Genomic DNA, 19,545 nt, shown 5'->3' on the forward strand with positions numbered 1-19,545 from the left:
TTTAATACAACACCTTTCACCTTTATATTATTTCTTTGCCAAACCACGATACGAAAAGAAATCTGGAATCTAGTTGTGAAAAGGTGCTTCATATCTCGTCAAAAATATTTGATAACCTCAAGTTTTCGTGATTTCTTTCATCAAAATAATTAAATATTTTACAACTATCATTATTTGTAGACTGATGCGTAATATAATTGGAACATAAGTAGTCAGTTTTTGTTTTAGAGTTTAGAGCTACTTAGATTAATGGTGGTTATGCCAAAATCTCATTTACATTATCGAACAAACGAGTCAAAAGATAGTCTTTTAGTGTTAAATACATTTGACGACGTTAATTTCATTGGTACATCGTTACCGATGTTAATCTGCATTTTTCTAAAGAGGCCTGCTCTGCGGGAAGTGGTTATTTTTATCTAGGTGTCTATCAATGTTTCTAATATAGATCGGACTGGGATCTAGGTAACCCCCATCACCAAAGCCGGTGAACATCGTATATGACTAGATTAACGGATCATGTACAATATTAGAAGATCATTTTGAAGCATATTTTACGTCCAAGCAAAAATAAAAGCAGACTCAGATTAATTAAGTCTGTTCATGAGAGGTAATGAAATATGCACCACACCTCACGCCATAGGCACCGGCTAAAGCAGACTCTATTATACGGATACAATGAATTTGCTCCTTGATCAACAAAAATAACAGTTTTAAGTCCAAGTACTGAGATATCTGTAACGACAGCCGCATAAAAACCTACCTCTTTTTCTTTTTCAGGAATCTTTTTGCCGATGAACTTCCTAGAAATTTCGTTTTTGTAACAATTTACCAAAACAATCAGCGCAGACAAGTATGGAGTTTATTTAACATCAGTGATAGTCAAGGAAAGTCCCATTTAGCTTTACTTTTAAATGGACGTGCAAACGAGCTCTCATTGGTGTACAAAAATCAGGACAGGGAAGAAAAAAGTGTTACATTTGATAAAAAAGTAACCAAACAGGTACTATATGAGACATCATTTAATGAAAATATTGTTGTTGTTTTTTTTTTCTTAACGATCTGTAATGGCAACATTTGTATATTAACAAATTTTAAAATTACTAAAGGAATCTGTAAAATAAATTCAAAAGCAAACACATAGTAAGGTGAAGATATAACATGTGCTGTATCATGATGCACGCCTACACAGTAAAATACACGCTTATACAACAAAGAGCTTTACAGCATGTGCGATTTTATATTGCAGTTCAGTGCTTCTATTTTGAGGATATAAAACCTTGAAAGAGATATTTTCAAAGCTGTCTATTAATAACTATTCATATGATCATTAATTTTGATGATTTGTTATAAAAATATGTCTGGAACATTAAGAAGATACAGCTAGATATCCCATAAATACTCGGTCTAATCTAATATGTAATAGAAATTTGGCATTTGCGACTAGTATCCCGACAAAGTTAAGTACAGATAATAGTCGGACAACTAACGATACGTTTTAAGAGCCTAAAACATGTTATGTCGAATGAAAAGATTGGTGTACATCTTTTTTGTCAAAACTAGTGTTTAATTGGATTTGTAATTGTGTACCTGTTCATTATTTTTCATTTAAAACCTATAGATGTAGGGTTAGCAGCGGTATTAGACATTTTTGATTGTAATACATTTTTTGAACAATAAATATGTGCAGAAAAAAGAATATTACAGTAGTGATTTTTCAAAACATGTTGTTTCTCAACTTCATCTAAACAGTGTTTTTATCAGACACTGTACGGATTTGATACGTTTATTGTCCGATCGTACTTAAATTTCTTGATAGGATTTCTGCATATAAACAAATAATGCAATAAACCTGACGTTAAGATAAACTGGTCAATTTAAAAGCTTTAAAATTATATCTGAGGTTTCTGCAAACGATCATAGCACCCGGAAAGTGAAAACAAAACAATTTAAAGCCGGTAGTTGACGTGTCTGATGTATTTGAACTGAACTTTAATAAAAGTATGTATACAAGTCATATATGTCTCATAAAATCGAATGATCTTTATCTTAAGTTGTGTTTTAAGCAAATCATAATTTGTAACATATGCTTTGAATATATTATCTACTATTGTGATTATTACAAATATTTCTTTGAAGGCACTAATGACTAAATCAACTTGGCACAAGCTTTATCTGAGTCTGGTCCGAACAGAGCGTCTTAACAATGAAGGATTCATGGAGAGCGTAGATGTCGCCACCATTAATGTAGATTGTAAATGGACAGACAAACAAACGCTTAATCGGACGAGGGAGGAATACGTCGATCCAAGTGGATATACGTCAATAGCAAGAGAAATTAATGGAAAATCGCATAGAGTATGACTTATAAACATACATGGGAAATGACTTGTAATACAACTGGGGAAATTGTCCTTTGTTAAAGTTGTTCATTGTTTTATGAATATTGATACAGTCATTTGTAAGAGTAGTATTTCTCTGACGACAGTAAATACTGGTATTTATAAGACTGTTTAGTTCTGCTCAACCCGGGGCTAGAGGGCGTGGACGGTAGCATGCATTTCCACTACCGTCCATGAACAGGCTCAATCGGGCCGAGCCTGCAATATTTTCGTTTATGTTGTGTTGAGCGACCTGTGGAGTTTCCATTTTTTCTATTTTCATAATGCATCTTCTCAAGTCGAAAATTCAACACCGTCCGTTGCTATCATTTTATTTCCAAGAAAATGTAATCATTGTCCGTGATGTTGAAAACAACACTTTCTAAAAAAGTACAAAATGACTTGTATTGCAATCAGGAAAATTTTGAATTATTGTTTTGTACCGTATCAGCATATTACTTGAAAGAGTAGTACATCTATTCTGAAGTTCAAAACAGTTCCTTTTACATCATTTTACTTCCAATAAAATCTTATAGCTTTTGTTTGTGTTATTAAAAACATGCCGATTATTGTTTTCGACTACTTAGTTTATAAGCTATTTTGTTAAAGATATCTTTTCTTTAATATCTGTTAGTCGTTCACTTTTTCTGCCATTAAAACAGTGGCGACATGAAGTACATGCGTGTTTTTTTTCACAGTGCATGGTTTGGTAAAAATTATGTTCTATCTTTTGACTTAAAATGACAAAAGCGAATATCAGTGAATATAACATATTGTATTTTCCATGTTCGCAGATGAAGATATCGTGGATGTTGTTCCATTGTAATCCAAATATGAAAAGAAACTGCGACGAAATCAAACAGGTAAAATTAAATCAATAACTTTATATCTACTCTCATAGTGCGTATTTCACAGTCTATATTTGTAGTACTCATTTCGAAATCACAAAGAAATGGATCTACCTTCACCGCAAGGACTTTTAGTATCAAATATATCATCGAATTATAGACGTTATTTTCTACTAAATGATAAAAATCTTTTGAAGTCTTACGAAATTGCATTTTTTATTGTATTTTAACAATATTTCGTATACAATAGAATACATTTAATGAGATGTTGTAATGAAGACCTATTTCTTCGATTGTAAAACATGAAAAATATATACACTTCTTTTTATCTATTGCTTATAATTCACTTGTAAGAGATATATAACAAATCACTTAAAATAACAATCTTTTTTAAGAATTTAGATAAGTGCATAGAGAAGACGGTAAACTTGTGCTTTGATATATTCACAGATTCGATTATTACGAGGAGTTGAGCCTGTGTTCCCATTTATTCAGATCTTGAAAAATATTTTTTCATTTACTATAAGAGTTATTTTTATTAAACGAAATGTGAATTAATTGATCTTGGAGGATTTCAAATTACATAGGTCATATGGCACTTTATGACAGTTTAAAAAATCATCTGCTGAAACTTAAAAGCAAAAAAAAACATGTTTGAAGCTTAGCAAAGTAAGTTTGAGTTAGCCATTAGTGAAAGGTTATGTAGTACGTAGTGTGCAACACCCTTTACGCCCCGAGCACCTAGCAAACGTCCTGTTAGAATAAGAAAGCTAAATTGAATGATAAATTATTAACCTTATACTCTGGTTTCGCCTTATATCATTTAGTGTTTATATGTTTTGATATTTCTATTGAAAGTTCGCACAATTTTCTTTTGTCTCGTACAAAACCATTCAAATCTTTTTAAGAATAAACTTTCCTACATTAAAACAATAGGAAAACCCAGTCAAAGACAAACAGGTATTTGAGAGTTATCATTTCTTTTAAAGTTCAAAGTAGTTTTTCTTCTGACCTTTATCTACATGATACTACTGAATGGCCATCCTAAATATATATCTATATATATTTCAGACTTCGTAAAACACAAAATATTGCTTAATCTATACAAGTAGACAAGCACTAATTTTTTGTATAGATCCTTCTTGAATATTTATGATGGCCATTTGTTGATACATAGCATTAGTTTTGTTGTTGTTATTTTTTAGCCTTTTGACATACGTTAAAACGTACTTTTAGTGACCCTGCTTTTTGAAAGAGGTTTTAGTTCAGTTAAGTTTGACCAATTAATACGTTCCTTTCCTTATGTAGATTGTTTGAACTAGAAAAAAATGAAAGAACGTTGGTCGGCGTCTCATCATATTCGTTAGGTGTTTTTAGAGGTTTTAAACATTTTTGAATAAAAGGTGTTCTCTCATTTTTCTTTGCGCAGTTTACACTTCTTTCTTTGATTTTTCGTAACTATATAAAACGTCAGAAATCTGACCTTTCAGTTGTAATCACGAACCGTCCGTCGTACGTCGTACGTCCTTCAGTCGGCCGTCCGAAATCTTCCTCAAACGAACTGTCCTCTGAAACCATTTGATGGAAACTGATGAAACTTGAACTGGATGCATCTTGAATGATCTTCTTTCAAAATGATTCACTAAACTTTATTCCTTGTCATGGCAACGGAAAACTTTCTTATCAAAAACCGCAAGGCCAACACCCGAGTTTTTTGTATGTAGTTTTGTCTAATGCTCCTCTACCTACTTTGTTCAAACCATGCACCTCGTGTCAATATCAGGCCCGCTTTTGGGATGACATATATAGAATTATATAGGAAAAAACTTTTAAAATGTTAGATATTTGGTATGTATCACTGTTTAGTAATCAGGTCAAAACTTGCTCCCGTTCAGGGTTTCACCTTTTTTTCGTAAATTTTACATATAACGGAAAAACTTAAAACATCTTCTGGTCGAAAACCGTAATGCCCTGAGCATAGACATTTCGTAGTTGTCCTAAATTACCAGAAAGGGAGAGGGGGCGGGTGGGGGTCACTTGTTTTATGTTGACTTGTACAGAACAAGATTTGATAATGCAAATATGATTATATGTCGCAAACTGTTACCACAAGGAATGTTTAAGATCGCCTTTCATGTATAATATATAAAAACCTTCAACTTAACACTTAGCAGTACATATCTATTTGAGTCAGTTGAGCGATATAGTTCATCGTGGCCTCTTGCTTGAACATGTAGACCATTTGCCTATGTCAACATTATGTGTGTCCGGAAAGTTTTAAGGCCATCCTCAATCAAAGGCTTGAATGTAATGTTTCTCCTGTCTCAATGTATTTATCACCTTAACGTTTTTAAACTCGTGCACCATTCACTCCAACAAACTGTGGCCTATTTTTTCCGCCGAATTATGCTTTGATACATGAAATATTCTTTTTTAACAAATAAACATCTTTCCTGGCATGGCATATCGTTCTTGCCTCCAATCCTGATTATAGATTAGAGATAATTCAAAATGAAAAATATTGATGAATTTCTTTCCTGGCTCCGCTTGTATACAGTTACTCCCCTGGTAAGACCTTCGATTAAGGTGCGATACCAACATTTTACTGTTATATAGACGTCATCAGCTTGCCAAATGTTCTGAAAAGTACACATGCATGCTTATTCAGTTTTTGGTCAGCATGTTCCCTTTTCAATTTAACCTGTTTCCCTGCATACATAAATCATTACTTCATCGTTTAAAACTTCAATAACACTAAACGCGGCGAAAGTACGCACTTTTGTTATTCATTTTTGTTTGTTTTCTGTTCAAACAGTTTCAGTATGAAAAACAAATATTCAAAATGAATATTTAAAAAATAACTGTGCACATGCCCGCATCATGTTGATATAAAGTAGGGCCTCTTCGTGATATGATTTTTGCAAATGTTCTATGATGATAAATGTGTTTTACAGTCAAACCAGTTTCTGATAAAATACTGATTTCTCTTGCATTTTCCTCAGTGACAAACTTCTCATTCTAAGCCTATTACACTGTATGCATAGAAATTAAAAAAGCGGTGATAATTAACGTTCATTACATTACAGGTTACAAGTCGCCGACGTGGGGACCAGCCTGATGAAAGTGCATGCTCCTCAGTAACGTGTCCAGCTGGACCAGCTGGACCTAAAGGAGAATTTGTAAGAGAAACCATTTACGCTTTAAACGCTATCGTACTAAGTTACTTTAAGAAACTAGATAAGGTCTTTTGCTGTAAAAATATGATAATACTAAGGAATTTAAGCTGGCCCGTTCAACTCAGTAGGGAGAGTTGCAGAGTCGTAGGTTTGATTCCTGAGCGAGTTGTGTATTCTCTGTGACGATTTGATAAATACATTATGTCTCATGTAATCCTGATGTCTGAGTCCTCCTTCTCTAAGTCATGTGAAGAAGCTGCCAGCAGTTTTATAATTAAAACAATATTTGAAAACGACCCTAAAACATCTTTGAAACCACTTCTTTAGAGGTTTTGATAATTTTAGATACATATAAAGAACACAGAAGCTACATTTGTTTTATTGACAAAGTATAATTTACGTTTTAAATTTGTATTACCTATGTATTGAGAAACATTATGTAAATTTATAGGAAACATGTCACATTTATATAATAAATAATGCTGCACGTATTAAAACTTGTATTTTAGGGACCCGCGGGCCCGCAAGGACCAGAAGGGACTCCTGGAATACCCGGAGTTGATGGACAAGCCGGTGTACCCGGTAAACCTGGAGCTCCTGGAAAAAGCGGGAGAGATGTAAGTAATTAAATTTCACCGTTTCTTATTTGCGTATAAAATACGGTGTATATGAAGTGAGATGTGAAACACAGGCCAATGTATATGTAGGTCGCGAATATGCAACTTAATTCTTACAAATGTTTTCAGTACCAGTGGGTTCTACGTTAGACAATAGTCCAATATACATAGGTTTCAGATCCTTTTAATATCCTATACATAAATTTATGTCTTTTCACATGAGGAGCTACTACATGCATGTCATATAATTTAAATATTTTATGTTTAACTTTAACATCAGTTGTGAGCTAAATCTTTCTTAATCACCTATCCATAAATACTGGCATTGCAGAAATCCTGTATAGCACTGTTTTTCTTTGCAGGGGACACCAGGTCAGCCTGGACAACCAGGATTGCCAGGGGCGCCCGGAGAAAGGGTAAATAGAACATTTGGACATGTCGCCAGGGTGTAAATGCTACAAAGATTATAGATATGAACAAAACAATACAGTCAAGTGCTTAAAATAGTTCCAATTCAATCATGTAAATGATTTGCCCAGGTTAGAAATCTCATATGTCATATAAGTGGATGGTCACTTGTAAACCAACTTTAAATAAAACAAACATTTGACACTTGCATCAGTCAAATGACGGCACATGCTATTATTTTAAACAGTTTAATCATTAAATGTCTACGATTCATACACAAAATCAAAGTCATGTATCAATAAAGCCTAACTTTGCTTATACTTTTTAAGAGGACCATATGCTAGACTGGCTGCAGCCAAATATGTTATTTTTATGATTATTATTATTATACTATATTCTAAACAATCAACAGTCGGATATCGTTAAATATATTTATTGTTTTTAAATGCTTCAACTATTGCCTATCTATTCCAAGGGTTTCCAAGGTGAGGATGGGTTACCAGGTATTGATGGAGTTCCAGGAAAAAGGGTAAGCAATCTCATCAGTATTTAATGTTTTCGCCTGAAAATTAATACCAGTGATAATCTAGAAACCGGTCAAAATATCACTTATTTTCTTCATAGCTGAAAGTATGTTTGACAACACTTTAATTGCAAGACGAAAACTCTACAAAAGACCTGAAAAACCTAATCCTCTGATTCAGTGCAGTGTTTATTTATGCCCGTATTTAAGACGAATTGTAAGGGTACAAAGGCTTTGTAACAAAATTAAAAGAAAAATAACGTTTATCGCCATGATATTACTACTCGATTATGTATGCTAGAAAAGCGTTTACGCATGTTTATTATATATTTTCCTGATACAGGATCTATCTATCTTGGTACACGGGCTCCTCGGGCACCCACCAAACCCTCAAAACAGATGATATAAAATGAAAGCACATGTCCATACTTCTTTTAGATAAAAATTTAAGAAACTTTGAGGTTATGTAGATTGTTTTTGTTAAAATACGTTTTGCGTTTTATTACAGGGTCTTCCAGGAGAGCCTGGTATTCCAGGAGAAGAAGGAGTTCCAGGAAAGAGGGTAAGTCCTAGTATTTATACACTTGAGGTCGGGAAGAAAGTAAAACACTCTAAAATGTAGACATGTGAAATAGGCCTACTAAATAAATTGGTTCAGCAAGTTTCTGAAACTTAAGACATTGTTTCTTTTTTGAGTAACCATGTCGTCGAGCAATATTTTGCCCTTCTTTATGGCTAACGCCAACATATTTTTAGTATTAGTAAATATCGTAATATATAGAATGTTCGTCTGATCTTATTGTTACAACCTGTAGTGTGGTAAAATGCGCAACAAGTGAGTATAGTAGAATCAGTTAATAACTCATTAACTTGTTTCGAGTAAGATCTGATAATTTTAGAGCCCTTTGGTAATCATCGTAAGCAAGAGATCAAAGTGTAAATACCGTTGAAAACATAGTTGTAACTATAAACTAGGAGTGTAACCTCTGCACTTCAAGTAGAACCATATAGATATTTGTTACTGTTATGTTCCGCCCTGTCCGTTCGCATGTTCGTTCAGTTGCATATTTTTGATAAAAGATTGTGAGGTTTGTGTTATTCTGAATATTTTGTTTTTACCTAGGGAACGAGAGGAGAAGCTGGTAGACCAGGGGAACGTGGAGAGCCCGGCATACCTGGGGAAAGTGTAAGTTAATAAACAATGGCACAGTTTTGACACCATCTTTGAACGCACTATAAGAAAGCAAACCCAAGCTAAAGAAGATTTCATTTGTTTTTCTTCATGAAAAAAGCAACTGCCTGTATTATATGTTGTAATCGGTAAAGACGTGATCAGTACGTGAACGTGATCAGATAATAGTAATAGCAATAATAGTAACCAACCATAAAATGTCACCTCTCAGCTAAGACATCAAATACTAGTTTTAGCTATTATTGTGTTTAATTTTGTTTCAGGTTATGGGACCTCCCGGGCCACGCGGTCCCGTTGGTGAACCAGGAACATCAGGATATGACGTAATTATTTTGTGTTGCTCAATTAATACTTATTATTTTTTTTTTTTTTTTTTGATTTGATATATCTCTTGTATCAAACATGATAAACATAAATGTATATTTCCGGATTTTCCTTAATTTTATAGTCGACAAATGAATGTATGTCGGTATTCAACAAAATATATCAGATGAAAACCAAAAAAAACAACATTGTATTTGTCATGTTGTTCAATGAAATAATTGAAATAAATACTGATAATCTACATGATTTACAGGGCAATCCTGGACAAAATGGTCAAGATGGAATTCCTGGCGAAAAGGTTTGTCATTTGTTAACAAAATTAACAATGTCTATTATGACATTAATGGTACCTATCTATCAATTACCTACTTTTCTGCTCGCTAGTTATCTTCTAACTCTACAAGTGTGTTATATATTTTGCTCAGACTTTGTTCATTTAACTCTAGACAATGTCCTACCATGCGAAAATAATGATTAAGCAAAAGTCAGATAATTACAGGTTACGTTTCATGAAAGGGGACGCACGTAAATAAATATTTTTAACGGTGTGGCGTTTCATTCCACATATTAACCGCCACCTTTATAATCTTTCATCAAGTCTTTATCACTCTTCTATCTTACACCATTATCTTCAACACAGTCATTAACTCTTTAAAATGTTTCACCTTTTGTGTAACTTTGATCTCTTTGTTGCCAATTCAACGGACACGAGTCTTTTACCTCTGTTTCTATATTTACCATTATTTCGTTAAGAAGAGAACTTTTCATTTTCACTTTGATATTTTGAGACAATGTTTATTTTGATTAATTTGCAGAAATAATGAGGGACACATATTGCACATTGTGTTTTATACTTAATTCTATTGATACAGTGACTTAAAATAAAAGGCAAGACTGATGTTTAAGAAGAAACTCTTTTTAAAATCAGCCAAATGTAGAGGTGATTTAAAATAAACTTTTATTGTTTTCATTCAAGAATTATGATGAGTCCGTATAATGATTTTCGGCATGATATCAAAGAGTTAGCTTCTGTCCATAAAAGTGGTGAGAAACTGAAATGATCGAGTAGATATTCTGACTTGACTGTTTCGCTAAAACGACCATGAACTTTAATTCGGACAGTTTCGCAGTGATATTACGGTATTAGTGAAATGTGATGAATTTTAAAAATTCATCCCATCGGTATCATTTTTCACATTGAACATCTGCAAGATATTTGATATTTTTGTCTATAGTTGATGACAAAAGTATACTTACAGCGATGTCAAATATTTTGAGCTTCAGGGTATTCATGGCCATTGACCTCTCTTGCAGTTTGATCTCCTAGAACGTAACTCGCCGCTTACTTTGAAGAGTAATTAATTGCTAATTTAGATTAGTATTTAGCTTACGGCAGTTATTTTAAAAGACATTGAAATGTCTTAGACCTACGCGGTTATTTGTTTAGTTCATATAAAACCTAGGGAAAGTTTGAAGTATATACAACAGAAGTTGATCAGGTGTAAGTCCTCCGTCTATTTTAGGGGTATCAAGTTGGCAAATAAATAACATTTTTATTACCAATACGATTTTGATATGGTTTAAAAATATTTTCACTCACATGGTGACAACAAAACGCCATTACTGTTATAATAGTGAAACTTGTTGTCATTTAACATAAAGGAAATACGAAACTTTAAACGAAATATTCAGGCAAAAGATGTTTAGTAATTCTATCAATATTAGAACGAAACTGCTGCTTTGAATTATTTCTTTCTTCTTTTAAAATTGTTTGATGCAGTGAATAGATAATGTTTGATTTATTGTAACACTAATCTTTTTATTTATTATATTATCTTAGTTCTTATACGATACCTTTCTTTCGTAAAAATAAATCAACAACAAAATGACTTTTCTTTAGAGTTAGTAACTGAAGGTGATGTAATTATATTCGTGAAAAAGTCAGCTGCCTTGTATAAAATCTTTGATTTTAAGACTATTGGCAAAAATAATTAATATTTCAGGGTGAAGAAGGAGATCCCGAATTTATGACTATTTGTAAATCTATTTAATATTTCAGGGTGAGAGGGGAGATCCTGGTCAAAGGGGAGACAGAGGTCTTCCTGGCACTCCGGTAATTTACAAATACTACATATTGTTTTTGTTGCTAATCAGGCACATTTTATAACATTTATTTTAGTTCTGTTGTCTAAGACATAGAATGAATTAACAATGTAGAAATGTTACTGACGTATATCAAATAAATTGGCATTTTTTCGTGTTATTTAGCCGGAAGATGCAAATTTTCCTCGATGAAAATGTTCAAAAACTAATAAACCGTTAAAATGGAATAGTTTTAACACAATTCAAAGACTATATAAGTTTATACATTTATTCAAGCTTTGAACTTTTCTTTCTTTCTTTCTTTGCCTCATTTTAAGTTTCATTTTCAGGGTCGTGATGGTAGTCAAGGTATTCAAGGTATTCAGGGACCTCCTGGTCCACCTGGACCACAGGTAAACATTATAGAATCGCCATAAAGAACAAGCTTATTCATTACTCATTTATGTTAAAATGTTTTCGTTGAACAGGACCTATACTATCAAAGTTCGTTTTATTTATTGAATTAGTTTAAGTTATTTATTTTTGTTAAATGTTTGGAGATTATTCAATACAGTTAACTTGCCTGATCTATGGAGTTAAGATGTAGGTTCATATAGGTCTACCTCCACTGGTGTCTACCAATACATTTTCATGATCTTGAATTATAAGTCATGCATTAAAGTGGAATTATGCGCATTTTTCAAGTAAAAAACCCAGCTGCAATATATGTATGTAAAAAGGTTGGAGGAAATTATAGCTTTTAACCCAGTATACCAAACTCTTCCTGTTACCAGTACGAACTAACTTTCCAACTATGACTTTCTTATTCTGACTGGGGCAGTCGTTTTAAGAAAAGTCTAACTGCACGCAGGAGTTGCTTCCCTTCAACTTCAGAAATCTCCACCTATAGGTAAGGGGGATCACTGCGTAGGAGATTGAAGAAAAGAACTTTTATTTCATTAGTCCGATTTCTTTATTTCTATAGCATCAACTTCAAATATTCATTCGGCATTATCATTAATTTAACATATTTAAATGCTTTTATAAAACATTCACCAAAACACACACGATAATTATGCAGTAAGGTGCGCATAATGCCACTTTAAAACATTGTTTTAAGTAATGTACAATATTTCTTGTTCAAACATTGATAATGTATATTTTGAATGACGTAATTACGAGCAAACCATTTTCAGATGTTATGAACAGTCTAAATGTAGGTTAAAAAGGGAAGCATAATTATGAGCTTTTTATTAGATATACCTTTACATAATTCCACCTGCAGGCTGTCGTCTCTAACGAAATTCAAGAAGAAGTTCAGCAAATTCCTGTAAGTTGTAATTTATTCTTTTTATTAAACATATTTCAGTTGTTATTCAAAAGTATCATAACTCTTAAATTCGGATTGTACTTTTATGGCATTTCTTTGAAAAAACAGAAGACGTATTTCTTTATCAGATTTTGTTTGACTCTTCGGGTATATATGATGAATAAAAAAGCTAAAATCAGCTGAATTGATAATATTCCATTTCTTGACGACTAGTGTAGCTTAATAATTATATAACAGGTTTATGTGTTCACATTTATATTTATATAAAATCTATCATGAATTCATTTCAGGGACCACAAGGTCCACAAGGCGCTCAGGGATTACAAGGTCCTCCAGGAGTATCCGTGTGTATTTTTTATTGTTTTGTTCTATTACGTGAAAGTTTATAGAGAATAATAGGTTAGTGCCGTAGATGAGAAAGTTTATCTGGCGAGGTGGAGGAGGTTATCGGGTGAGCCAAAGGCGAACCTGATAATGTCCGGAGCCGAGCCAGATAAACTTTCTCCATCTTAGGCACTAACCTATTATTCTATTTATCTTGTCATTACTTCATTTTCCGATATTTGGCAATTTATTTTACAAAAATAAGTGTGCTACAACCGTTTTAACGACGTCATATTCGTAATGACGTCACTTATATAATGACGTAATCACCGACAAAATCGCAATAACTTCTTTGTTTTTGAATAAAAACTCATTATTTGACCACTCATTTTCTTAGTTCGGACATTTCCAACACAATGGTGATGGTTTCAATGCAAAATTTCTTAGGACATCAATATCGATAATAAGGTCACATGATCAACTGACCGTATACCACTGGTCACGTGTCAACTGACGGTATATCAAGAAAGATATACGGCACCCTGATATCGGGTCGAAAATACTGCAAGTGACAGGATAAATAACAATAAAAGATAAAACTCTAGTGTATTTCATGTTTTTGCAATCCTTGCTTATTTCGCTGTCTATTAATCACAATGATTCCTTCTATTTCATGATACAGGGAGAACCAGGTATTCCAGGAGAGCCGGGCCAGCCAGGAGAACGGGTAAGTAACTCTTTATATATTAGTTTACTAACTCTTTTGTGTTACTTCCCTTATGCCCATGTTATACTGTTATTAGACAAAAATTCTTATATTCACCCATCTGTAACTTTTAAACTCTGTTAATAAATTTGAGTTGATAAAGCTATGCATTTATGTCAAGGAATCAATATGTATTCGTAATGCTACTTTAAACAATCCTACTTGATATGTTCATCCTCTGTTACCATGTTATATATTATTATCATAAGTATGAACATTTACATTTTCATATTTCCTCTATAATATGACTTTACTTTTCATTTGTATGTTACACTATTACCATGTATATACACTTGACATGTTAAAAAATGTTTACAGATGTGTTTAGACGATATACTTTATGTATAAGTCTTAATAAAAATCTGTTCTGTTCCCTTACCATTTATTATTCGCTTCATCTATTTACAAATGTATTGATTTTCGCTTGTTTTCCATAATTAAATCCTGTTGTTTTAGGGACTGACGGGAGAAAGAGGAACTCCAGGGAGAGATGGCGCTGATGGAATACCGGTAAATATAAACTCACATAAAAAACTAGATTTCAAATGTATGTAGATATTTGTTCTAGTTAAAAAGTAAATAAGTTAAACATTTTACAAATGCAGTATTGTAGGCAAACATTAGTTATTTTAATAACGAAAATACTGATTTTTTCCTAACGAGACAAAAAATGACAAAAAATGTAATACAAGGACCGGTTACGCAACGATTATGCGAATACAAACATTTTTTTTTCTTTTCTTATATGAAGATATTTTCCTCCCCATACCTCAACTAATTGAATAATTATTCATTTTAGGGCCGACCAGGAGAAAGGGGTCCTGAGGGACAAGCTGGAATTAAAGGAGAACGTGTATGTTCCTACTAAATGTTTATAAATTATTAGAAGATATACGTACGAAAGATAATAAGATATAAACCTACGAAAAAGTCTCAAATAAATGGTTTGTAAGTCATTTTAACATGTAATATTAAAATGTTTTATATATTTTATACAATCATCAGTATCATTAAACATGTATCTTTGTTTTTAATCATCGTGTTGTTCTATTGCAGGGTGATCAAGGCGCAATGGGGTTGCAAGGACTTCCGGTAATTAAAATTAAATTTTCGGTCATGTATGTTTATAGTTGTACGCTTTGAGGTTCAATTTCATTATTATTGTTAAAGGATAATTCTTCAAATACTTGCGTACCAAGCAACTGCAAATGAATTTCTTGTTTTATATGTACCATTCACAGTGTGGTTTAACCACCAAAACTAAAATTAATATGACAGCTGAGCAAAAGTACTGTTGGCACAAAGAATTTTTCGTAGTATAATGCAGCATTCCATTGTACCTCTATATTGTACGGTATGAATTATGTGTCTACATTACCCACACTATATATTGTAGGGTGCTGACGGTGCCCCCGGCATACACGGGGAGAATGGGGAGAAAGGAGAACGAGGAGAAAGGGTGAGTATTGACTATTGTTTTCAGGGTCTAAGCAATATGCATCTAACAATAAATATCTTAACAAGTTACAATTCAAACCCGTACACAATTATTTTCATTCAGAGGAGAAAGAGCACAAATAGGTCATTATGCTAGTAGTATTATCAGAAGAAATGATATATTCACATTGCATTATTAACACTAGAACAGAAATATTAATATTGCAAACACAAAACCAATGTGTAATGGTGTAGTCATAGGTGTTTAGGAATGCATCATTAGGTCTAGCATTAATAAAATAGCAAAAATATAAATATTTTTGTTAGTAACTGAAATAATGATAAATAAACATATCTGGAAAATAGACGCATTGCACAGACTGACATTGAGACAGTTATATAAATTTTAATCTAATCTTTATATATCCTGTGTTGATATAGAGAAACAAATGTTCAAATTTTGTCACTAGTGCCATAAGCATGTAATTTTATTTCTGTTATTTTGCAGGGTCTACCGGGACCCCCAGGGGAGATTCAAACGCTGAGGGATTTGGAAGCTTCGGTACTTGAAGAATACAAACAACAGTTCCGAGTACTACTCCATTGTAATTCTTGCATGAAAACAGACTATATACACCCCTTTCAAACATATAGCCTATTATATACGGAAATTATCTTATTGTCTTTTTTTCTGGCGCTGCACAAGATTAGTTTATATTTCATTCAGTTACGTTTTTCTTGTTTATATTGAAGCGCTTTATAATACTAATTAACACTTGACACGTTAGACATTATTTTACAAGCAAAGTACTTGTACAAGTGTGTGTTCTATCTAACTCTTGTTCTTGTCATTCTAACGGTTGCTTTTATTGGAAGCGTGTTGAACAACACTCTATTTATGTACGGAACATGTTTGTTTTATTTTTTTTGTATTATTGAAATAAGTTAATTTTGTCATTTATCTTTAAACATGCACGCAGAAGCATTCTTAGGGCAACTGGGTAAGTGTTTATTTAGTTTCCACGCTTTCGCAACAAAAACTAAATATAAAAGAATGTGCCGCAAAAATCACGTAGAAAAATTCACTTGCTAGCTTCCTCGGCATTTTTACTTTTGTTTACAGTTTATACCCCGTGAGTAATTAAATGGAGTAGTATTTGGTTTGAAAGATTCTGTCTTACAGCATATCTCAATTGCAAATGAAAAAAAAAAGAAATTAATATCTAAAGTGAACTGCATTCCGTTACTTCCATATCTACCCGCTAAAGAGTTATCTTTCATCTATACGATATTTTATCTTTTAATAAAAAAATCCTTCACAAACTATTTATGTTTTGCCTGTATTAAAGATTTGTCCGTTTCTAATAATACAGACCTACACTTGCGAAGTGTGTTTATATTCTGTAAACGTACGATCGCTTTTATAAACGTTACATGTATTGATTTATTTCCATTTTTGGATATGATTCATACGTTTTAAACAAACAAACATCTTGCGGTAGTCTCCATAAGCTAAATATATGGCTATGACAGCAAAAATAGTGCGCGCAGGCAACCTTACTTAAAAGCAATTGCAATGTATTTGCGGCGAAAAGAAATGAAGCAGTAAGACGCTTTTGCGCATATGCTCTAAGACGTATCTTTTATATGTTTTGTCTTATTTAGTTATGTTAATTTGTTCTGCTTGATTAGATATTTTATGTTAAGACTGGATGGAATAAATATTTATTTTCATTAGAATTTTAAAAAAGCTTAGTTTGACATTACCATCTACTTATCCAACAGAAACAGTATGTTTAATTAAGAATAAACTGTCTCTCGAATTCCACCCAATCTGTTTATTCTCACTTTACAGTTATACACTTAATACTGTGTAGCTTTGTTAAAATTATCAGAACTATGTATATTTTCTCTATATAAAGAGCAGAAAATATTAGTATATGTCATTTAACTTTTTTATACGCACTGTTTACGTATCGAAATATTCCAAACATAAAATAAGATTCTTATTCAGCTCGATAAGGAAAATCAGAACTTATTGTGCAAAAAACTAATATATACTCATTTTTGCCGTTAGGGGCCAGCCGGAGCACCTGGACCACGTGGTGAACAAGGTACACGCGGAGAATCGGTAACTATAAATAGAATCAAATATGATGAAAATATTATTTCTTTCTGAAATGGCGACACAAAAAGTCGTTTTTGTGCAGTAAAGTGGTAAAAAATTTAAAGATTATAGGTGTGTGCGTAGGTGTAACAAACTTTTAAGCAAGATATTGTTACGTAGAAATAGACATTCATTAGTGTAACAGTTCGTAATTTGAGAAATTGATAAAGTGTATTTGAAATAGATTTTACATTGTGATTAGGAACTACCAGTTGCAGAAAGTTTTATAAATGTTCGAAATTAGAATAAATTGTGAAGTAGAATTAGATACTATTTAGCCTGTGTGCAAACTGCTTTACGAAGAGATTTTGTTTTAAATACTTCACAGTTAAATCTTTTAGTATATAATTATTCTGAATATAATAAATACATACATTTTAATGTCTAGGGACAACCAGGTTTAGCCGGGCCACCAGGAGCGGACGGAAAAGCCGGAGAGCCGGTAGGCACTTATTTTCAAATATTTTGATCAGCAACCTTATCACTAAAAATAAACTATTTACAAGTGTTAATGTTTTTAGTACATCAGTCTGCTACCCGCCACTTCCACGTGCTTCCATGTATACAGGTAAGCACTGTGAGCAAGTACTGCCAGCAATAGTGAAATCAAAGCGCTGACAGCACAGAAAGGTTGAAAGCCGCATTTGATGTGCAATAAATCACTCCGCTGTAACTTCCATGAAACAGTATAACATTTAAATGATATATTTTCTTTTATCATGTGAATTGAAATGAGCATGACCAGGAACTTTTACATAGAAATTATGTTAGGGAGATAAGCGGTCGGTATACTCGTAAATAATCTGTAAAGTAGTGCGGAAATAGAACGGCGGATTAATCTGCTTCAGTGAAAACTGTCATTATTGAATTCTTGCAGTATGCAGAATACGGTTATAATAGGTTTCAACCGCTTCGCGGTTTCAGCCTAAAGAGACGAAGTTATAAATCGTTTTATAATTCGGAAATCTAACATGAAAAGATAACAGTTGAATTATGATCAGTAATACATTAATGCCACACGATAGGCTAGGCAAGGTAACTGTTGTTTTGGAAAAAGACGAGTATTTGAGGTAGCCGGTATATTTATGCAATAGCTGAATATTTTGCGCATGTGTCATGTTAACATCGTGGAGGATAGGAAATGGAAATAACGACTGATGGTCACAGAATGAGTGTTAACCTAATTAAACGTGTAAGCGGCTGTACTCATTGCTGTGCCAAAAGAGTTTGTAATTCGATACTTATGTTGATAGATTCAAACGTTAGTTCAATGTATTTATTTAAGGGTCCTCCGGGAAGAGATGGAAATGACGGAGAGCCAGGTCCACCAGTAAGCATAATGTTTTAGTCACATAAGTTTATCATTTATTCCAGTAACACTCTTTATTCTGCGTTTGCTAGCGAGATTTCTACTTTGACATTTAATTATGCTCCTCGAAGGGGGAGCATATACTCGCCACTGTGTCCGTCCGTCTGTCCGTCCGTCAGCTTCCTGTCCGGAGCATAACTCAAAATGTATTGAAGATACTTACACAATGGTAGAGCTCATTGACAGAAAGTGCTGTGATAAAGAACCATAACTCTAGGTGGTCCCCTTTTTAATTATCTCCCTTTTTGTAAAAAGCTTGTCCGGAGCCTAAGTCAAAAACTATGAAAGGAATGACTTGATACTTTACATATTGATACAGGTTAGTGGGAGAAAGTGCAGTGTCAAAGAACCATAACTCTAGCTGACCCAATTTTTGAACTATCTCCACTTCCGTGAATACGTTTTTTCCGGAGTATAATTTGAAAACTATAAGAATGAATGACTCGATACTTCACACAAATAGAGGTCATTGAAAGAAAGTGCAGTAACTAGACCTTTAACTCTAGCTGATCCCATTTTGAATCATCTTCCTTTTTGTAAAAGGGATTAACTTGATACTTTATAACATATAGATGGAGGTTAGTTTTAGGATGTGCAATGTCAA

The 19,545-nt window shown here is 33.1% G+C and overlaps 1 protein-coding gene across 9 annotated transcripts in view; it reads left to right on the forward strand.

Moving 5' to 3' along the window:
- LOC123525056 (collagen alpha-3(IX) chain-like) overlaps positions 1–19,545 on the forward strand; it is a 247,922-nt gene that overhangs the window by 212,684 nt on the left and 15,693 nt on the right. For 7 of the 9 annotated variants that reach the window (XM_045303754.2, XM_053538217.1, XM_045303751.2 and 4 more), the window contains 25 exons: positions 778–1,000; positions 2,137–2,355; positions 3,173–3,241; positions 4,163–4,186; positions 6,313–6,405; positions 6,912–7,019; positions 7,382–7,435; positions 7,903–7,956; positions 8,459–8,512; positions 9,074–9,136; positions 9,406–9,465; positions 9,720–9,764; positions 11,526–11,579; positions 11,899–11,961; positions 12,834–12,878; positions 13,169–13,222; positions 13,885–13,929; positions 14,425–14,478; positions 14,768–14,821; positions 15,025–15,060; positions 15,365–15,427; positions 15,914–15,997; positions 17,483–17,536; positions 17,961–18,014; positions 18,858–18,902. In XM_045303754.2, coding sequence (XP_045159689.2) covers positions 778–1,000; positions 2,137–2,355; positions 3,173–3,241; positions 4,163–4,186; positions 6,313–6,405; positions 6,912–7,019; positions 7,382–7,435; positions 7,903–7,956; positions 8,459–8,512; positions 9,074–9,136; positions 9,406–9,465; positions 9,720–9,764; positions 11,526–11,579; positions 11,899–11,961; positions 12,834–12,878; positions 13,169–13,222; positions 13,885–13,929; positions 14,425–14,478; positions 14,768–14,821; positions 15,025–15,060; positions 15,365–15,427; positions 15,914–15,997; positions 17,483–17,536; positions 17,961–18,014; positions 18,858–18,902 — 1,771 coding nt within the window. The remainder of the gene's footprint in view (positions 1–777; positions 1,001–2,136; positions 2,356–3,172; positions 3,242–4,162; positions 4,187–6,312; positions 6,406–6,911; positions 7,020–7,381; positions 7,436–7,902; positions 7,957–8,458; positions 8,513–9,073; positions 9,137–9,405; positions 9,466–9,719; positions 9,765–11,525; positions 11,580–11,898; positions 11,962–12,833; positions 12,879–13,168; positions 13,223–13,884; positions 13,930–14,424; positions 14,479–14,767; positions 14,822–15,024; positions 15,061–15,364; positions 15,428–15,913; positions 15,998–17,482; positions 17,537–17,960; positions 18,015–18,857; positions 18,903–19,545) is intronic. The other 2 variants (XM_053538221.1, XM_053538220.1) reach the window with 2 other exon arrangements.

The sequence above is a fragment of the Mercenaria mercenaria genome, chromosome 3 (genome assembly GCF_021730395.1).
Source record: "Mercenaria mercenaria strain notata chromosome 3, MADL_Memer_1, whole genome shotgun sequence".
Lineage (NCBI taxonomy): Eukaryota > Metazoa > Mollusca > Bivalvia > Venerida > Veneridae > Mercenaria > Mercenaria mercenaria.